Source organism: Phragmites australis, chromosome 5 (genome assembly GCF_958298935.1).
Source record: "Phragmites australis chromosome 5, lpPhrAust1.1, whole genome shotgun sequence".
Classification (NCBI taxonomy): Eukaryota; Viridiplantae; Streptophyta; class Magnoliopsida; order Poales; family Poaceae; genus Phragmites; species Phragmites australis.
In genome coordinates this window covers 34,801,825-34,821,391 of record NC_084925.1, presented here as the reverse complement: position 1 = coordinate 34,821,391, position 19,567 = coordinate 34,801,825, and the positions used below count along the sequence as shown (strand labels likewise).

At 40.7% G+C, this 19,567-nt stretch overlaps 3 protein-coding genes across 3 annotated transcripts; 2 read left to right on the top strand and 1 right to left on the bottom strand.

Annotated features, from left to right (window-relative positions):
* The first annotated feature begins 718 nt into the window (after positions 1-718).
* LOC133919399 (thioredoxin M1, chloroplastic-like) lies at positions 719-3,496 on the top strand. Its single transcript, XM_062363778.1, has 2 exons — positions 719-1,046; positions 2,872-3,496. Exons 1-2 carry the CDS (start codon positions 857-859, stop codon positions 3,189-3,191), a joined length of 510 nt encoding a protein of 169 aa, XP_062219762.1. The 5' UTR covers positions 719-856; the 3' UTR covers positions 3,192-3,496.
* Positions 3,497-8,091: 4,595 nt separating this feature from the next.
* On the top strand, positions 8,092-9,220 carry LOC133917617 (E3 ubiquitin-protein ligase RMA1H1-like). Its single transcript, XM_062361494.1, has one exon. The coding sequence runs from the start codon at positions 8,244-8,246 to the stop codon at positions 8,994-8,996; it is 753 nt and encodes a 250-aa protein (XP_062217478.1). The 5' UTR covers positions 8,092-8,243; the 3' UTR covers positions 8,997-9,220.
* A 290-nt stretch (positions 9,221-9,510) lies between these two features.
* LOC133918010 (putative nuclear RNA export factor SDE5) lies at positions 9,511-11,342 on the bottom strand. The gene is made up of 4 exons (XM_062361798.1): positions 11,143-11,342; positions 10,742-10,848; positions 10,589-10,659; positions 9,511-9,660 (listed from the first exon to the last, which is right to left on the bottom strand). Exons 1-4 carry the CDS (start codon positions 11,340-11,342, stop codon positions 9,526-9,528), a joined length of 513 nt encoding a protein of 170 aa, XP_062217782.1. The 3' UTR covers positions 9,511-9,525.
* Between the last annotated feature and the right edge of the window lie 8,225 nt (positions 11,343-19,567).

Sequence of the window (19,567 nt, the reverse complement as noted above, 5' to 3'; positions counted from 1 at the left end):
TCATGGACTTTCTGTTTGCCTCCCGCTCCGGAAGCCACCGGCACACCCACATCGGCAGCACACGGCGGCGCCACACGTCCCTCGAACCTGGCCTACAGGGACGGAGCTAAGATTGGATGATAATGGGCTGACGAGAAACAAAATTTAATTAATTGATTAATTGTAAAAACTATTAAATTAATTCTTGTAAATGTGTAATTTTCTCTTAATATTATTTAATATATTTGCTATCTTTAGAAAAACAAAATATAGATGTTACCATGAATCCATGTTTCTCGATCAGTTTAAAACATCTTTTTTCTTATTCATATAAAAATGTACTACCTATTTTATAATAGATAATGATAGCTATGCATTCAGTGTCTCGATATTGCTTTTTTCTAGTTTAATATTGGCCAACCATAGAAATTACTAAAAAAATCTATAATTGAAATAACTAGAACTCAAGTCAATAAAAAGTAGAGCAATGTAACATAAATCATGACCATTAAGAAGAAACACTTCAAAATTGATAAAGTTTGGCAAGAAAAACATATTTCGTTAAGATGCATTCACAATAACTATATGTATTAAATTATACTCAATGACATTTAATACTGAAATATATAAAAAGAACATAATATTTGAAACATATATAATAAATAAAATAAGTCTATATACCAATTAACTCTTAAGTTATTTAGTTCCACACGTAAGCATAGGGGCTGGGCCCCTGTCCATCTGCATCTCACTCGTCCAACTCCCACCCACCACCTCATCTTCCTCGCCTCCCCGCACGCACCGCACCGATTCCCCTCGCCTCCTCCCTCCTCCCTCCTCCGGCCCTTGCCACCCGTTTCCATCCCCATCCGCCGCGATGGCCTCCCACCTCGCCGTCGCCGTGTCCGCGCCCGTCTCGTCGCCTCCGGTTGTATCCGGCCTCGCCCCGCGCCGCCTCGCCCTCCGCGGTCTCCCGCCGCGCCGCCTCGCCCTGCGCGCCCGGCCCCGCTCCCGCGGCGCGTCCTTCGTGTGCCAGGCCCAGGGTGGCCAGGACACCTCCATCCAAGGTATGCATATGCTTGCGTAGGTTACTCTCCTACTGCAAGGCTTAGATTCATGTGTCGATCTGAGATGGAATGGCGCTGAGCTGCTGATCTGGATTGTGGAGCTTCCGTTTGGTGCGGATTATCCGTTTAGGCGATTGGGTTAGTGATCTGCGGTGTGGTTGGGAGTGTTTCGGCAGAGTTACGGTTTTCGAAATTGTTGTATATAGGAAGTCGGGACTGGTTTCTAGACGAATAGGAATTAGGAACAGCAGGGCAGAGCAGTTCTAACGGTGCAATGCTGAAGGAAGCAACCGTGAATGGGTGGAGGCATGATGGCGTATTTGTTTGTGTATGTGTATTCTTGCATGCATGTCTATATATAACCACGCCGCATCACCTGCCGCGTGTATGTGACTATGTGCGTGTATCGTGCATAATTGTATCGTGTGTAACTAATTGTGTAATCTCACTGCATTGGCTATACACTTTAGGTTTCTTCTGCATGTACACAAAGGCGTGAAAGCTAGTTTAAACCTATAAACATTTAACATCACATAGTATCGCTTTGTCATGGTCTGTAAGGAAAGCTATTAATTGAACATAGCAATTTGTGGCAGCTGGCTTGAACTGACTGATGTTGCCAGTAATATGAGAATTTATGCCATTCTAAAGAAGTTGACAAGATATGGGCAGCAGGGCATATAATTAGGAAGAGTTATGTTTACGCTTTAGTCATAGGTACATTTATTGAAACATGGTATTGTTCTGAATCTAATTTTATTGAGAGTCATTACCTTCGATTGGTAACTGCCGCACCAGAACCATATTTGGAATAGTGTGAGATGTAGCATGGCTTGAATGCATACCATGGCCATGGTCATGGCCATACACTTGCGCTTTTCTGGAAAGCAATTAGTCCATACTGCTTGATACAAGGCACGATAAATATGCATACCATGGTCATACATCTGTGCTAATCGTGTAAGCTTCGAAAAGAGCTTATGAATTGTAAGTCGTGGGCTGGAAAGTTATGGTAGCTGTATTAGTAGCCAGCACTAAAATTCTTAGATGCTTTTTAATACCAGAGATTATCTTATTGACATTAAATGAGGTTCCATATCTGTTAAGTATAGTCACTGCCTAAAGTTTCCTTACTAATTCAAATTTACCTTAAGTAGTCTCTAACACAATTTTCATGTATGAAATTATGTAGTTAAGCTGGATACTAAGGATATATCTCTTTTCTGCATGTGGGAGGTTAGAGGCTGTTCATGCCTTTTATGTTCTGGTACCTGTGTAACATTTTCTTTGCAAGGACACGGTTGGTATCCATGTGTGGAAATGCGGATGCATTAGTATAAATTGTATCTGAACTTTCAAATTCCCATTCTGATCTTAAATCTTAATTCATACAGTTATTAGGTATGGGTTATATAATACTATGATACATTTGGGTGAATCACTCCTTCAGCTTGCAATCTTTTCAGAATGCTGGTAAAAATTATAATGCATGGAATTAGACACAGTAAAAGAAGCGTATATTTCATGATATGTGAACTTGAGCGATATATTCGAAGAAATAGATTAGAAAAGCATGCAGGGTAGAATCGATGAACAATAAAGGAAGTAAGGAAAATATTCCCCACCAGCAGAAAATTTAACTTGTACATTTATTTAATTCAAGGTACGGTGATAAATTTCTCCTAACTTGCTTGTAGAAAATTTATATATCAATTTTGATCTAAACTCATCGGTCTTTTTAGCCTCATGGAATAGCTTTTGTGTTGTCTTATTTTATGGTGATTGATGTGCCAACTTATATGTTCTAAACCTCATTCTTTTTCAGTTCCTGATGTGAGTAAATCTACATGGCAATCACTTGTTGTGGAGAGCGAGCTTCCTGTCCTCGTTGAGTTCTGGGCTACGTGGTGCGGACCGTGCAAAATGATAGATCCCATTGTCGGCAAGCTTTCAAAGGAGTATGAAGGGAAGCTGAAATGCTACAAGCTCAACACCGACGACAGCCCTGACATTGCAACCCAATTCGGCATCCGGAGCATCCCCACCATGATGATATTCAAGAACGGTGAGAAGAAGGATGCGATCATTGGAGCTGTGCCGGAGAGCACCCTGGTCACCTGCATCGAGAAGCATGTTGGGAGGTGAAATCTCAAATTGAGCCAGCTGGTCTTGAACTTCAATTTGTAGATGGATGGGTATACCGTTGTCATTGATCTCCCATTAAATAATATGTAGCTGTATGTAGATAATATGATATAGCTTCCAATAAATGCAATTCAAGATAAATGCAATTCAAGGATGATAGGGCTTCTAGATGAAAGGTGGAGTACAAAGGTCGCTTCTAGTCTAGCTCTACTTTCCAGTTTTCATTCATTGTGTTGCCTTGATATATGTAGATCTGCTAAATCATATTCGACTCTTATCATCATGGTGTGATTGTGTTGGACTTAGCATTTGAACAAGGTTACCAGAAGGTGTGGTCGAATGCTGTTGTCGGGTGATGATTTCATGGACGAGTGCTGGACAGGCGCGTGTGCATAGCTGTAGGACATTCGATGGCTTCATATGGGTAACTGGTACTGGAAGCTTACTCAGTGGGCAAACTTTTTTGTTATGCGATTTGGTAAAAATCATGTAATAAATGTTTTCGCCTCGAAAACCGTGAAAGCTCGGGTGTGGCCGTGCAGAGCAGTTCAACGATACGAGTCCTCGCTGCACATGGAAAGAAGTTGCCACTTGCCAGGATCCGAAACATGACCACCGTCCACCCTTATTCAGACACGAGAACAGTTACTGCAGTTCAGAAACTGCTTCTAGATGAAGTGAAAGAAAGAAATTTTCGCCCTGGTGTAGAGCTGCTACTAGAAATCTCAGCGACATTAGTCTAGCAGCTGCAGCGTCGCAGTGAATTCATCGTTTCGCTGTTTCTGTTGGAGTCGATGCGGTCGAATGAAGCACTGGCTACAAGGCCATCATCAGTCTCTGTGTGTCCGCCAATCACGCAGATTCTTTCTTCGTTTCCTGTGAAGCGCAGCACGTGAGAACCTCAAAGCACACGAGCGCATGAACTTCCCACGGCGGCTGAACAGAAGCCGATGGAAATCAGACAGCCACGGGGAGGTTCTCTTTTCCATTTCCTTTTGCAGTTCTGCTTGGAGAATGGTCGGCCCATCGCTTCAGGTTGGTCGGCAGCAGACGCATTTTTGCTTCTGTGGTTGGGAACTCGTGATCCGTGTGACGTGCACTCGTGCAGTTCCAAGTCCACAATACGCTAACGGTCTCACGGACTAGTGCAATGATGGACTAGTAGATGAACTGCAACTAAAAAAAAAACGGCGGTGCACGCTGCACGGCTGCTTTGGGAGAGCTCAGCAGCTCTGGCTTCTTTGGTGCTATTGCTTTGCATTTAGGTGAGTTCGTGTGGGTTAGAGCCCTTGTGGGAGTGGATCGATGGGGATGGCTATATGTTCTCTGTTCTTATGCTGTTCCTTTTTTAACAGTATTAGCTCTCTCAACAGTAGTCCTGCGTCATTTAAGAGAAAGTTCCAATTTCCAAATGAATCACTATAGATTTGGATATTGGGTCTGTTACTGGCCTGGTGTAGTTATCACCTGTTCTCTTTTCTTTTTTACTTGCTTGATGCATTTGTTCACGGGATGCTATCTTTATAGGTGTCAGCAACGTTTTCTTTATGAACAGTTGAACACCGTATGTTGTTGTTTCGTTTTGTTTGGCAAGGAAACCAAACGGCTGAGAACAGCTTCTTGGTACTTTTAAATCATCTGAGTTTCCTCATACGAGTTTCTGCTCGTAGATTTTTCACATGGACTGTTCCTCTCAGGGGAAAAAAATCTCGCCAGCAGTTTCTTTGTCTTCTATTTTCTTTGGTTTTGGATCTATGTATTCAATCTACTCCATTTTATTAAGTAGGATCAAGCTATATAAATATATGACCATGGTTCTTCCTGTATCTACATTTGCATCACATTTGAGTATGTTATATGTGTGTTCCATCTTTCCGTTTTACTTCAGTTCGGTGCTGAATGTACTCACAGTTGCCTTGCTGGGTAAACTGTGTGTGATTTTATATTTTGTCAATTATTATACTGTTGTTTTGTTCTATTTAGTGTAATTGACTACACAAAATTATAGTGGAGGAAACACTTTACGATGTTTGCTTCGCTCTTAAACAATAATTCAATAATCATATTCCCCGTATGTTGAGCACACCTAACAGAAAGCTGAAAAGCAAACGGTACCTTGTTTTCCAGCACCGTGCTAAAGCTTAACTAGATCCAAATCACAGAAATGTGTGTAGGTTAGAACTTCTACATCAGGGTTTTGGCATTGGAGTACACTAAGCCATTTGACCTTGGTATTAATTAATGGTGTAAGGCACACAACTTGCTGAATCAGTGTGCTTGGGTTGTTTACTTTTTTTGAAACTTGGGTTGTTTACTTTTCGACACGCGATTCCTTTAGGAATGTCGGATGGCTATTAACCTATCGTATTGGTTGATCTCTTCAAAAAAAAAAATCTTATTGGTTGATCACATCTCACACTATTTATTAGTACCTGATTCCAAGGATGTTCTTATTAACTACAAAAACATTAGTTGATCTATCAACTAGTATAGAAAAGCTGCTTGATTCGGGGTACTAGTTAAATATTGAATCAGGATAGCAATGGAGAGTGCACGACAAGGATAACAGAAAGAAAATCTTTTTTTTTTTTACTCTAACAGAAAGAAAATCTACATGTACAAACTTAAAGTTTTGTCAGAACATATGATATATGGGGTACGGAACCCGTGTATTATTTAAGAAAATTCCTCGAGGTTGTTAGTCAAATTATTCATTGTTTTCCTGATCCTATCACACTTTTGTTTTTGTCAGCCCATACAGTCTGTGAGTATGGTGCCTGTAGATTTAAGAAAACTTCCTCAGAGTCGTTGAACAGACCAATTCGTTGTTTTCCCAATCTTATCTCAAGCTGGAACCATTATCTTTGAGTTTTCTTTTTGGTCATTGTCTTCTCTGATCAGCAGATATGTTTAAGAACTTACTGAATCTAGTGTTCTATACTCGAGTTAATTCACAATGATTTTGGTACCTGTCAGTATCAGTACCCTACGCTGTCGTTGTTTCTCAATTGTTAGCCTATAGACATAATAAATTGACTAGATCAGGCTGAAGATTACATTACAGGTGCAAGAGCTAAGTGGCGCAGTGGCAAGCTCCAGGTGTGAGCCTAGCCGGCGGGTCTCCGTCCCGATGTAGTGGCGTTACGGGTAAAGGGGGCCTTCGTCTAAAAAACTATCCTCTCCTTCCTACCATTAGTTGTGTGGTCAACTCTGTTTCATTGGTCCTTTTCTGTTCCTTGACAAAAACAAGAGTTAATACTGTCACTATCTAAGAGGCTGTTTGTTAGCGGCTAAAGGAAGCCAGATTAATTTTTTCTGTTTTATTGGTCTTTTTCTGTTCCTTGACAAAAACAAGAGTTAATCCTATCACTGTCTAAGGGGCTATTTGGTTAGCGGCTAAAGGGAGTTAAGCTAAATTTTAGTCGTGTCCTGAAAATTTGGTTTTTGTTTGGTTTGAGACTAAGGGCTTGTTTGTTTTCAGCTGCTTCTGGCTTCTGTTTCTGTCAGAAGCCTAAAAGCCAGAAGCCTAAACAAATGGGTTTGCTGAGAAGTGGCTTCTGGAGAAGTCAGAAGCTGCTTCTGAGGAAAATGAACTAGATGCTGAGAAGCTCGCTGAGAGTGGCTTTTCTGAGAAGTTATGTGTTGAGAAGCCAAAAATTTATTGTAGAAGCCAACAACCTATTTCCAAAAGCAGCTTTTCAGAAAAGCCAAAAGCACAGCTTTTCACAAAAGCCAAAAGCAGAAGCTCAAACAAACAGGCCCTAAAATTTAGTCATGTCTTAAAGTCAAAGATGATCATAGTTGAACACGTGGAGGTCAAGCAAAACATGAAAGGTGGATGGAGATGGCGTGTTGACAAAGTCAAGCGAAGTGGATACCGATGCAAGCAACAAGGCGACCCGAGGGATCAAAAGTGGGAGAGACTTTCCGGGAGTCAGGATCGCAAGATGAGAACACACGTCGATATCGAAGCGCTTACTTAAGGTGTAAGCAAGTGGGGAGTCATACTTTGAGAAGCGTACTAGTGTTTCACGGTTTGATATTAAAACTGTGAGATGACTGGATGAGTTTGTGACGCCATCGTGAAGCTTGCGTCGAGACGAAGCTAAGTCGTGAAGTCGCTGCGACCGTCCGATGAATCAAGAATAAAATGAACCAAAATACATTCGGTGATAGATAGAGAGGGTATTTTGGGAAAAAAAAACTAGAAAACTTAGAAGTTAAATTTTCTAGGTTTATAAATAGATAGGTAGGACTATGAAAGAGATAAATCAACCATTTTGAGCATCTTGTGCCATCCATATAAGAGCCTTAAGCTTGGGTTTTAAAAAAGAGAAGATGAATACTTAGTCTATATATTAGGTGAGAGTTTTATGAGAAATAATATTTATAATCTACCTAAAATAAGGTTACATCTGTTGTAATAAAATTTATTTTTTTCATGTTATTATGCCTATCTACTTCTAATTTCTCTCTATTAGTTCCTTGAAAATTTGCAGGTTTTTTGTTTTCGAAATTGATTTTTGTTTTAGTTTTTTGCTAAAATTTTAGCACATTGTAAGGTCATTCTTAGTTGCTAGAGGTATAAAATTTGCATATACACGCTTATATGATGTGGTCTTAAATTCTCTTACTTCTAGATAATTAACTTGAAGAGTTTCGTTGTTTGGTGTTCATTTTTTCTGGTTTCTTTGTAAGTTATGATTTTTATTGTTAAGACATATTAATTGATTTTAAATGGAACATATGGTTCATATACTTATCCATAGAGTCGTGTTGTTTCTATTTTCTCTTGTTAAAATATTTCTCTATTTTTATTCTCGCTTGAGTTTTGAGATGGGTTAGATAATTCAAATAAAAGAAAACTATTAATTTTATAAAAAATATTAAAATATTAATTTTAGTTGTAGATCGTGAAAAACGTATTGTAGATGATGGGTTGTGAAAAGCTATATTATTAACATCTGGATTGTAAAAGCCAGAGTGCCAACAAATGACAAAAATACGGTGAGCCAGAGTGCCGGAGGCCAGCCTTGTGCTTGTTCAGAGTGCATGAAGTACATGGATCAGACGCGCACGACTGGCGCCAGTGACCACCAGCCTACGGCAGGTGCCGGCGATGAACCGGCGAAGAGAATCGTCAGCGGGGACGCGCCGGCGGCGGCGGCAAAATGCACTGGCTGCTTCGACTGCAACATCTGCCTCGACTGCGCCGCGGAGCCGGTGGTCACGTTGTGCGGCCACCTCTACTGCTGGCCCTGCATCTACGAGTGGCTGCGCCCCGACGCCGACGCCGCCGACACTAGGAGCTCGGCGAGGCGGCAGTGCCCCGTGTGCAAGGCCGCGGTCTCCCCGAACGCGCTCGTGCCACTCTATGGCCGTGGCGGGAGCTCCAGGGCCAAGAAGCCGCCGCGCGGCCTGGCCGGCATCCCGCGCCGGCCGGCTGTACGACAGAGCACTCAAGACAGCGACAACAGCGGCCACCACCGCCGGAATGTGGAAACCGACGCGCCAACCCGGCAACCACGGCACCACGTCGATGCCGCCCAGTTCGACGCCCTCTTCCCTCCGTCGTTTGGGGACCGCGGCATGATGCTCTCGACGGCCGGAGTGCTCGGGGAGATGGCGGTGGCCGTGCTGCCATGGGTTCTCCGTGGCCAGGTGCAGCAGCCGAGCATGTACTACCCATCACCTTACCACCTGAGCCCTAGGCAGAGCCGGCGGCATATGGAGCTGGAGAGGTCTCTGCACCAGATACTGTTCTTCCTCTTTGTGTTCGTCCTGCTGTGCTTCCTCTTGTTCTGAAGCAGAACAAGATGCTGTGCGCTGTGTGCAGATACGAGAAGGCTGACGTGCTTTGTACATAGTAAAGGGTGCGATATATTGCGTCAGTGACCATATGTCTAGGCACATGCATATGTAAAAGAGCTGCTATTAGATGAAAGCATTCCAGATGAAAATCAACCATGACCAGAGCTTCTGATCGAAGCTAGAACAGAGGGAATCGGTCTCGAAACTGCAACGTACCCTTGCGGTGGATGTTATCCACATGTTCATACACACTAGTAATATCGAAGCTACTGGTGTTGTAGAGCGTTAGAACAATATTTCAGTGTCTAACTGTTACGCGACCATTTCTGCCAGACCATCACCTGCGCGCCCTCATCTTCTTTGTGATCACCAGCATTGTAGCAATTACCTCCAAGTGTCAGCAGTGTGCCTTCAAAAAGAATGCCATTCACGGCAACTTACGTGGCTCTTCTGCCAAAAAGAACGGATAGCACCTAGATTCAAAACGGCACTTAAAAGATGTAGCAGCTATGATCATCTTCTGTCAGTTTGTGTCCCTCCATTGTACATCAACCGATAACTGCCGGTTTTCCACCTGATTAATCCGGATGAGGAGGTTCCCAGAGTGGGGTTCATCTTCAGTCCACTGGATTGAATTCTTCTCCAGATACTTCATCACCTGTCAATATTCAAGCAGTCAAACCCATCAGGTGAAACAGCATCTATGTCAACTATAATAGAAATTTAGAAGTCTGCTGAACATAGAAATTTGAAGCATTTCGTACAAATGCTACATTCTAGAGGTCAATGGCACTGCACCACTAAATTGCCTTGATATTCCCATCTGACCTATATATTCCGGAGGTGAAGTATAGTATTTTTCAAATAGTTTGAATCGACTCACTGAAATGAACTCGGATCAAATGAACTATCAGACCAATGGGAGCTGGTGACAGATAAAATAGATTGTTCATAGGAATTAGCCCAACAAACGATCTGATAGTGGACGAACCAACACGCATACATCATATTCATGTCAACTGAATCGAAGGCCCAGAAGGGAGAAGGCAAAAGTCCACAAATCATTGGGATTTAATTGCGATGAGCAGATTTAAACATAATACAAGAAGATATCACGGCTTCATGAATTTTCTAAACAACTATGGCTATTGTACAACACCTGTATATTAACCATGCACAAATATCTGTTAAGATTTAGCATGTTCCCTTGTTATACTTCCTTTTTGTGTTACAAATTTTTATTATAAATATTTTTTGTATATTTTAAAACTTTTTTTCTTGCCACACTTTGGCTGGAGAACTCATCTTTAGCTAGATGGGCAAAGAGGCTCAAAATGAAGAATTTGATAAAATAGTGCCCAAAAGAGCAACATGGAATGAAGTAATGATGTTGGTATGAAGCATGTTATATTAGAGTAAAACACCACTTTATGTAGTAGTACCCTAAGAGATTTATATTAATATATAGGTACTTGGGGGTGAAACTCAAGTGCAGCATGATAGACTTATTATGCATGCAGCTACGCAGCAGCAGCACGAAATTCAGAAGTAATAATCAGCTAGCATATATTCTGATAAAACCACACCTTTCTTCTTCTTTGTCCCATCTTGAAACTGCCGTCATCAACACCAATAATAACTTTAAGGTACTCAAAAGCTGCAAACATGAAACATCAGGTAAATCAGATGATTCCCAACAAAAGAATTGATAAACTCAAAGAGCCATGCACTGATCTTACATGGAATGTTTGCCAGCTGTTTAAGATGAAGTCTCAAGAGATTAGATACGTTTGCTGCATCTTGTGTGCGTAGATCAAGACACAATTCATTTCTGGACTCTGTTTTTCTGCAGTAAGACAATAATTTGATCTCATAAGTTCACATTCTAAGATTTCAAAAAATACAAAAGAGTCAATAAACCCAGCCAAACAGATAAAAACTTGGACATGTTTTACGTAGAAAATGATTTTCCCCCAAGTAACATTATTCCCTTTTTTTGTTAGAATATAGTGTAACTCAAAAGGCAGGCCCACAAATCTCAATAGTTTCATGCAGTTACTATGTAGCCTATGTTGCCCAAAAGTGATTAAGAATGCACTCTCCAGTCATTATTTTCACCCTAAAAAAGTGTGACACTTACTTCATGTATAAGACAATCGACTTCTTTCTGGTTACCCTTCCTAAAAGCATCAACAGCCTGCATTTTTCAGCAGAACGTAGACAAATAAACATCATCTTGGAACCCCTTACATTCTCATAGTACTGCTTCATCATATCCCAGTGCTGCTTTGCAGCCCTGCGGTAGTTCTGGTATTCCTCCTCATCCACAGCTGGTTGCATATATAAACTCAAACAACTCAAAATGAATTCTAAGAATTTTCCATAAAAAGTAGAATGATATCGTATGATAAACATTTCACTATGATACATAGCATAAACATAGGCTTTAAATTATTCAGAGGCTTCATCTCAAATTAGCTGTTTTAACCCAAGCTATAAATAAGTTATACAAGCATTTGAGTCCCTTGTTATGATTCGAGACTTATTTTCTGCTGTAAACACAAGCATCTTTAACACTCTTTAAGAAAGCATAGAACATGAGAGCACTTGCTGATTTGCCAAGTTTGACCAGTCTTAAGGGAAAAAATAGCCAGATTACATATCCCGCAGTTGTCCTTAACATAGGTCAAATTTGTTTAGCTGCAAAACCTGTACAGTGCACCTAGCAGTAACTGGTTCAGATCACAAGACATATCGTTACAATAATAAGACTCTGCTGCTTAAACATACAAAGGTAAACTGCATTTTAGCAAGAAATGGATGATCACTTTACTTTTTTTCTACGTACATTGCAAGAAATGGATGATAACTTTGTTTAGCATTTTAAGGATAGGGTTATTAATGAGGGTCCTTGGAAGGAATGAGATAATGTAAACGACATATGGATGAAGATAGCAACTTGCATTAGGAAGGTGGCTTTAGAGGTGACCAAAGGAAACATGTGCAAAGCTAAAGACACTTGGTGGTGGAACGAGGATGTTCAGAAGGCTATCAAGGAGAAGAAAGAATCTCTTACATGCTTACACCTTGACAAGAGTGCGGACAACATAGAGAGGTACAAAGTGGCAAAAAAGACCGCAAGGTGAGCTGTGAGTAAAGCAAGAGGTCCAGCTTATGAGGTCCTTTATCAGCAGTTGGGCATAAAGGGAGGAGAAAAGGACATCTATAAGATAACCAAGATCTGTGGAAGGAAGACGAGGGACGCCAACCAAGTTAAATGCATCAAGGATGGGACCGGTCGACTTCTGGTGAGAGATGATAAGATTAAGACTAGATGGTGAGAGTACTTCAACAAACTATTCAACGGGGAGAACGAGAGATCTACCATTGAGCTGGACGAACCTTTTGATGGTACCAACAAACAATTTGTACGAAGGATTCATGAAGCTGAGGTCAATGAAGCTTTAAAAAGAATGAAAGGAGGCAAGGTGATAGGCCCTGATAGTATCCCCACTGAGGTGTGGATATATCTTGGAGACATAGTGATAGCATGGCTAACTAAGCTCTTCAATCTAATTTTTGGGTCAAACAAGATGCCCGAAGAATGCATGAGAAGTATATTAGTACTAATCTTCAAGAATAAGGAAGATATTCAAAGTTGTGCTAACTAGTGTGAAATTAAAATTGACAAGCCATACAATGAAGCTATGGGAGAGAGTTATTGAGCATCGCCTAAGAAAAATGACGGACAGTACCAAAAACCAATTTGGTTTCACGCAAGTCAACCATGGAAGCAATTTTCTTGATAAGACAACTTATGAAGAGATATAGAGAACAAAAGAAGGACCTGCATATGGTATTCATTGACTTAGAGAAGGCTTACGATAAAATACTGAGAAATATCATGTGATGGGCCTTGGAGAAATACAAAATCCCAACAAAGTACATTACCCTCATTAAGGATATGTACAATAGCATTGTGACAAGTGTTCAGACAAGTAAATGTGCCACCGATGACTTTCCGCTTAAAATATGACTACATCAAGGGTCAGCTTTGAGTCCTTATTTATTTGCTTTGGTGATGGATGAGGTTACATGGGACATTCATGGAGATATCCCTTGGTGTATGCTCTTTGCTGACGATATGGTGTTAGTTGACGAGAGTAGGATATGGTTAATATGAAATTGGAGTTGTGGAGATATACTTTAGAATAAAAAAGTTTTAGACTTAGTAGGGTCAAAACCGAGTATATGAAGTGCGATTTCAGTGATACTAGGCACGAGGGAGAAGGTGTTAGTCTTGGTGAAGAGGTGGTTCCCAAGAAGGATACCTTTCGATATTTGGGATCGATGCTATAGAGGGATGGTGATATCGATGAAGATGTTAGTCATAGAATCAAAGTCGGATGGATGAAATGACAAGAGGGTGTCACAAAAGCTGAAAGGTAAGTTCTATAGGACGTCGATTCAACTCGTGATGTTGTATGGTGATGAATGTTGGCCAACTAAAAGGTGATACGTCCAATAATTAAATGTAGCAAATATGCGTATGTTGCAATAGATTTGTGGCCATACAAGAAAGGATTGAATCTAAAATAATGATATAAGTGATAGGGTAGGGGTAACGCCAATTGAAGAAAAGCTTGTCCAACATCAGTTGAGATAGTTTGGACATATCCAACAGAGATCTCTAGAGTCACCTGTGCATAGCGGGATACTGAGGCACACTGATAATGTAAAGAGAGACAGGGATCAACTAAACCTAACATAGGAGGAGTCTATAAAAAGAGACTTAAAAGAATGGAATATCACCAAAGAACTATCCACAGATAGAAGCGCGTGAAAGTTAGCAATCCACGTACCAGAACCACAACTTATGCATCAATCTCATTGTATTATTATTACTTTTTTACTATTACTAGTACCTTTATAATCATTATTGCTTTCTCATCATCTTTTTAGTTAGATCTTGTGAGTGTCATCTCTAACCTACTCCAACTTACTTGGGACAAATGTTGTTGTTATTGTTGTTATTGTAAGAGGATAGGACTTGTAAACATAATCCTAATATGATTGAGAGCTCAATACCGATGTTGGCTTTAATTTACGCATTTAGAATACATCATCATAATATTTCAAGCAGCTGGAAAGACTATAATATGGTTGGTTTTATTTGTTGGCTTTTGCGATCTTATTCTTATGTAGTTCTTTTTTCAACTCTCCACAGTAAATATATTACAGGTTTAACTGAATATATAACAGCAGACAATCAAACAAAGATCTTATTCTAATAAAATGCGTAATTAACCAAAACTTTTAAAACAAAGAAAGCACTAGTATGTTACAGTATACCTTTGCTACCTAGGATAAACTTGACCAGAAGATCAGTAGAATATGATGAAATGTCCTCAAGAGGTTTCAAGACTGGTTTCTGATCTAGGACTCTGCTTCGATTTGCACCCAATTCATATCGCCTTCCTTTTGGCTCCTCCAATCTTCTAGGTACAGTGAAGATTACTTCTATCAACTCTCCTGGAGAAATCTGTGGTCTTGAGCTATGGTTCTCCTCTTGCGAAGAACAGGCACTACCATCCCTACAAGGAGATGGTAAGAGAGCGGAAAAATAAATGTGACCTGCAGGATGGAAAGAGAGAGGGGGAGGGGTGGGGGGAGACAATAACAAAGATGAAAAGTAGAACCTAAAGGTGGACTGTGAGTCTAGGCAGCTTCCCTTGAAGAAGAACATGCTACTGCCACATCCTGCACCATCAATATATTATGGGATGCAATCATACAAAGTTTTATACCAAATGAAAAAGAAAAACAAAAATGTGTCCAGAGGGAACTTTCATATAAACTAGAAGGGTAGGAGTTGCATTGATACATTAACCAATCTTTGACTAGGAGCTGAGGTGCCTTCCAAAACTAAGATCTTAACTGACCAATCGAATCAAATACAATGTCAAACTAGAAAAGGCTGCTCTAAAGGATATATGATAAAGATATCAGCACCAAGTGGTAATTTTGCTGTATTAAATATATTTCATTGAAAATATATCAGCACAAAAATTAGTGATCACCAATCTAGAAAAAAGGAACAGTTAAAAGCTACAGTCAAAATTCAGCATAAAGGAATACGAACGCCCTAGAAGCCACCTTAGCCGGACCTGATGGCGACAAGATCAAACATTCACTTCGTCGTTTGCTTATGTGCACGCTTCCAAGCTTCACCAAGGACGTCTCACCGCCAAGTAGCAAAACACATACTTAGGTACCTCAAGCACACCTTGGAGTATGGTCTTTGATATTTTGTCACTTCTTTTCTCTCTCTTCGAGGTTTTTCGGATGTGGATTTTGCTGGTTGTAGAATTTACAGGAAGAGTACCTCTGGTACCTGTCATTTTTTGGTACTTCTCTTGTGTATTGGTCTTCTCGCAAATAGTCTAGCGTTGTGCAATCTACTGTTGAAACTGAATATGTAGTTGCTGCTAGCTGTTGCTCACAGATTTTTTGGATGGTTGCTACCTTGAGAGATTTTAGGTTGGATTTAAAGAGTGTGCCACTTTTGTGTGACAATACTAGTGCTATCAACTTAGCCAACAACTTAGTTCAACATTCAAGAACCAAACACATAGATGTGAGATTCCACTTTCTGAGAGATCACAATGAGAAGAGAGACATTGAGTTGAGCTACATTGATACCCAACACCAGCTAGCCGACATATTTAATAAGCATCTAGATGCAACCAGATTTGCCTATTTGAGAGGAGAGTTTGGAGTGTGTCATCCCTATGATATTGTGTGAGGGGGAGTTATCATTGTAAATACTCTATCTTACTTTTGAGTATTTGCATTGCATCTCATCACGTAAGATAATCATAGTAATTGAGCTTTGACTTGCATGTTTTTATCATTTTCTTGTGCTAGATTTGAATTTGAACTAAGTTGAGTAGTGGTGCGGAGCAATCTTTTTATCTTAGGCTATTCTTGATGCTTTGACATGAAACATCTCGAACAAGCTAGCATTCTCTAAGATGAAATTTGGCAATTTTTATGAATCATGTAGGCTATAAAATGCTACTTTCTTGATCACCTATGTTTGTAATTGCTTAGGCTTAGTCAATGCTTGTATTAAGACTAGTTTGATGAACATCTTACTCTAGGACTTCTTGGTTCAAGACAGTGGATTGGAAAACATTGCACTATATTTTCTATCTTTGTTAAATATGTAGCTTATGATAGAAACTTGGGAGAACATGTGTTCCTTGTGTCGCAAAGGTACTACTTAACTTCATCTTATGACCATCTTGATAACTTGTGCAAATTGAATAATCATGAAAAATCAAGTCTCTTATGCTAAAAATGATCCAATACGGTTGTCTTGAAGCCTCAAGGTGTTTGCCGTACCCAGTCGCGCGACACTTTGCTTGGATAAGAGGCAACTTGAGGATAAATTAAAAAAGAGAGAAATGTACCTAAATGTTAATTCTTTTTAACAACTTGATTAATCTAAGTCTTGATTTCATATGTGAGCGTTTGCAAAGCCTTATGTCCTGAACTCTTGTTTGCCTAGTTTGAGGTTGAAATTGGCTAGTTCTTCATGCTTGTATTGCCTCAGCACGAGTGGATGTTTATGTGGTGATCACCTTGAACATGATTTGGCTATGTGAACTTTAATATGCCAACCAATTCTTCGGGTTTAGCTTGTAAAGCTTTATATCCTTGTGTCATTATCTCTTTTTGAGCCTCTATGCAATTGTGACACCTTCTCCGTTTCGCAGCCCTTTGATAATTCTAACTCTTACAAATGCTTTGTGATATACTTGTGAAAGCTCATTAGAATTGTATATTCATGCATTGAATAATATTTTATCCTTGATATTTGCATTACCAAAGGGGGAGAAATCATGAAAGCAAGTCTCAAAGGAGGAGAAAATGTAACATGCGCATTCATCAAGAGGGAGCATAGGGAGAGTATCTCTTTGTATTTTTGCATTTTTATTTGCTTTTTGGCTAGTCTCTTCTTCTCTTCAAGCCTTTGCAATCTTCTTATGCCAAGTGACATGTTCTTGCTCTTTCTCAAATTTTTGTTCACTCGGATGAGCTTCTTGTATGATCTTCAAACATTTCTTTGTTTTTTTATGTTGTCAATGTACTCATCAAGGGGGAGATTGAGAAATATGCCTCGGTTTATCTTGTGTGATGAGTGATTGACGTTGTATGGCTTTTGTTGGTTAGCATATGCATGGTTATATACTGCAATGTTGATTTTGTCCAACCAAAATTGAAAAGAATTGGAGTTGGTATCGTTGTCTCAGTGCAGGAAGCTTCCACTCACCGGATAGTCCGGTGTGATGGTTTTTGACCTCACCGGATAGTCCGGTGTGTGGTAGATATGAGCACCGGATTTTTTTTAGTGCAGAGGTAGAGAAAAATTCATTCACCGGAAGGTCCAGTGTGGGTGAGAGTGAGCACCAGACTAATTTTTCTAGAGAATGGTGCAAATGTAAAAGTCTGGTGCGGTAGCCTCACAGAATGGTTCGGTGTGTGCATAGATGGTCACCGGAGGCTTCACTGGACAAAGATTTTCAGAGAAGTTGAAAAACTAAGTTCCAGTGATGATGTACTTACCGGATGTTCCGGTGATGGGTGTGTGAACACTAGAGAGTATCATCGGAGCCTTTCAGTTCGGAGGCAAATGTTGAGGTGTTCATTGCATTATCCGGTTTTGGGATTTTATGATCACCGGACTAATTTTTCTAGAGAGGAATGCAAACCGGTTTTCAATAGAGTTGTACTCACCAGATGGTCTAGTGTTGCACTGGTGTGAATGCTGGACCATCCGGTGTTCACATTTTTGTTACGTATAATCTTTTTTAACTTAATTTCGATTTGGACTAACATGTGATGATGTTATATGGTTTTGAAGATGCATGTTTACTGGTCTCATGGTGCGCAAGTGATGGATGCAACTTGGCGGTCAATGGTAGGTGATCGAGGCTAGTCGAGGTGCTTGGTGGCAGACGATCAAGGAGGTTGGACAGAGTCAAGGAAGATCCTAGCGATACACGTGGAGGTCAAGCAAGGCAACAGATGAAGGTTGATGAAGGCGGTGTGTTGACAAAGTCAAGCGAACGGGATGCCGATGCAAGTGACAAGGCGGCCCAAGGGATCAAGAGCTGGAGAGACTTGCTAGCGGTGAAGATCGCAAGACGGAGGATACGCATCATCATCGGAGCGCTTGCTTCAGGTGGAAGCAAGTGACAGCGAGTCACGCTTTGAGAAGCGTGCTAGGGTTTCGTTGTTTGGCCTCAAAATCATGGGAGGACTTAGAGGTCCACATGGCATCATAACGAAGATTCCATCAAGGCGAAGCTAAGTCATGAAGGCACCACGATTGTCCGATGGATGGAGAAAAAATGGATCAAAGTAACTCTGATGGTAGGTAGGAGTGTACTACAAGAGAGAGGTATATGTGTAACAGTCAAGGAAACTTAGGGGTCAAGTTTCCTAGGCTATAAATCGAGTGGTATGGCTGGTTGAGATGAGCCCCCTTAGGCCATCCACATGAGAGCCTTGTGCTAGGATTTTATAGGAGATGGAGATGAGTACTTAGTCTATGTAACATGTGAGAGTTTTGAGAGATAAGTTTTTGTAATCCGTCTAAAATAGAGCTAATCTCTTTGAGTAATAAAGTTTAAGTTTTTGCATATGCTTGAATTCCCCTTCTTGTAGTTTTTTTCTATTCGTTCCCTTCCATGTTTGCAAGTTCTTGGTGTTTTATTATTGATTTTTATTTTTCTTTTTAGCTGATATTTCAACACCTTGAAAAGTTATTTTTCTTGATGCTAGAGATATAGCATTCACATACACATGCATATGTGATGGGATCTTGAATTCTCTTGTCTCAAGACTATTATTTTGGAGAGTTTACTTGCCCGGTGATCTTGTCTCTGTTTCGTCCATCTTCAAAGTTGCGAGCTTTTGGGCACAAAGACACATGGAATGATTTTGAATAGAACCTATGATTCATATTCTATATGTGGAGTCATATTACCTTGAAACTTTCTATCTTGCTTTGTCTCTCTGAGTATTTTGCTCCCGCTTAAGGTGAGGTACGTTGGGTGATTAAAAATAGAAGAATGTCATCTATTTCGTAAGAAATTGTTGAGGTGTCTATTTACCCCCCTCTAGTCACCACTTTCGATACTACAGAACCGCTTGGCGGCAATGAGGCGTGAGACCTAGTGCTCCGAGTCCATGGCAGCCGGAGAAAGATGGGTAACTCACCTCCTTGGATGTCTCTCCGCGAGCCCCAATTCTGGACGCGCTCCTGCGTGCCCCTCGCCGTCTACTTCGAATCTGCATCGAGCACAAACCAAAAGGGGCGGCCACGGTGGAAACTCCAGTCGTGGAGGCATGGAGCATTGGGCCATGACGGTCTAGCAGTCATGTGCATGGAGGTCTGGAGGGGGAGGATTAGAGGTGGTCATGTGGAGGAGACGCGCTTGACGTAGTGGGACACTCGATGCTGGGCTATGGGCCTAAGGCTGAGGCGCTAGCTC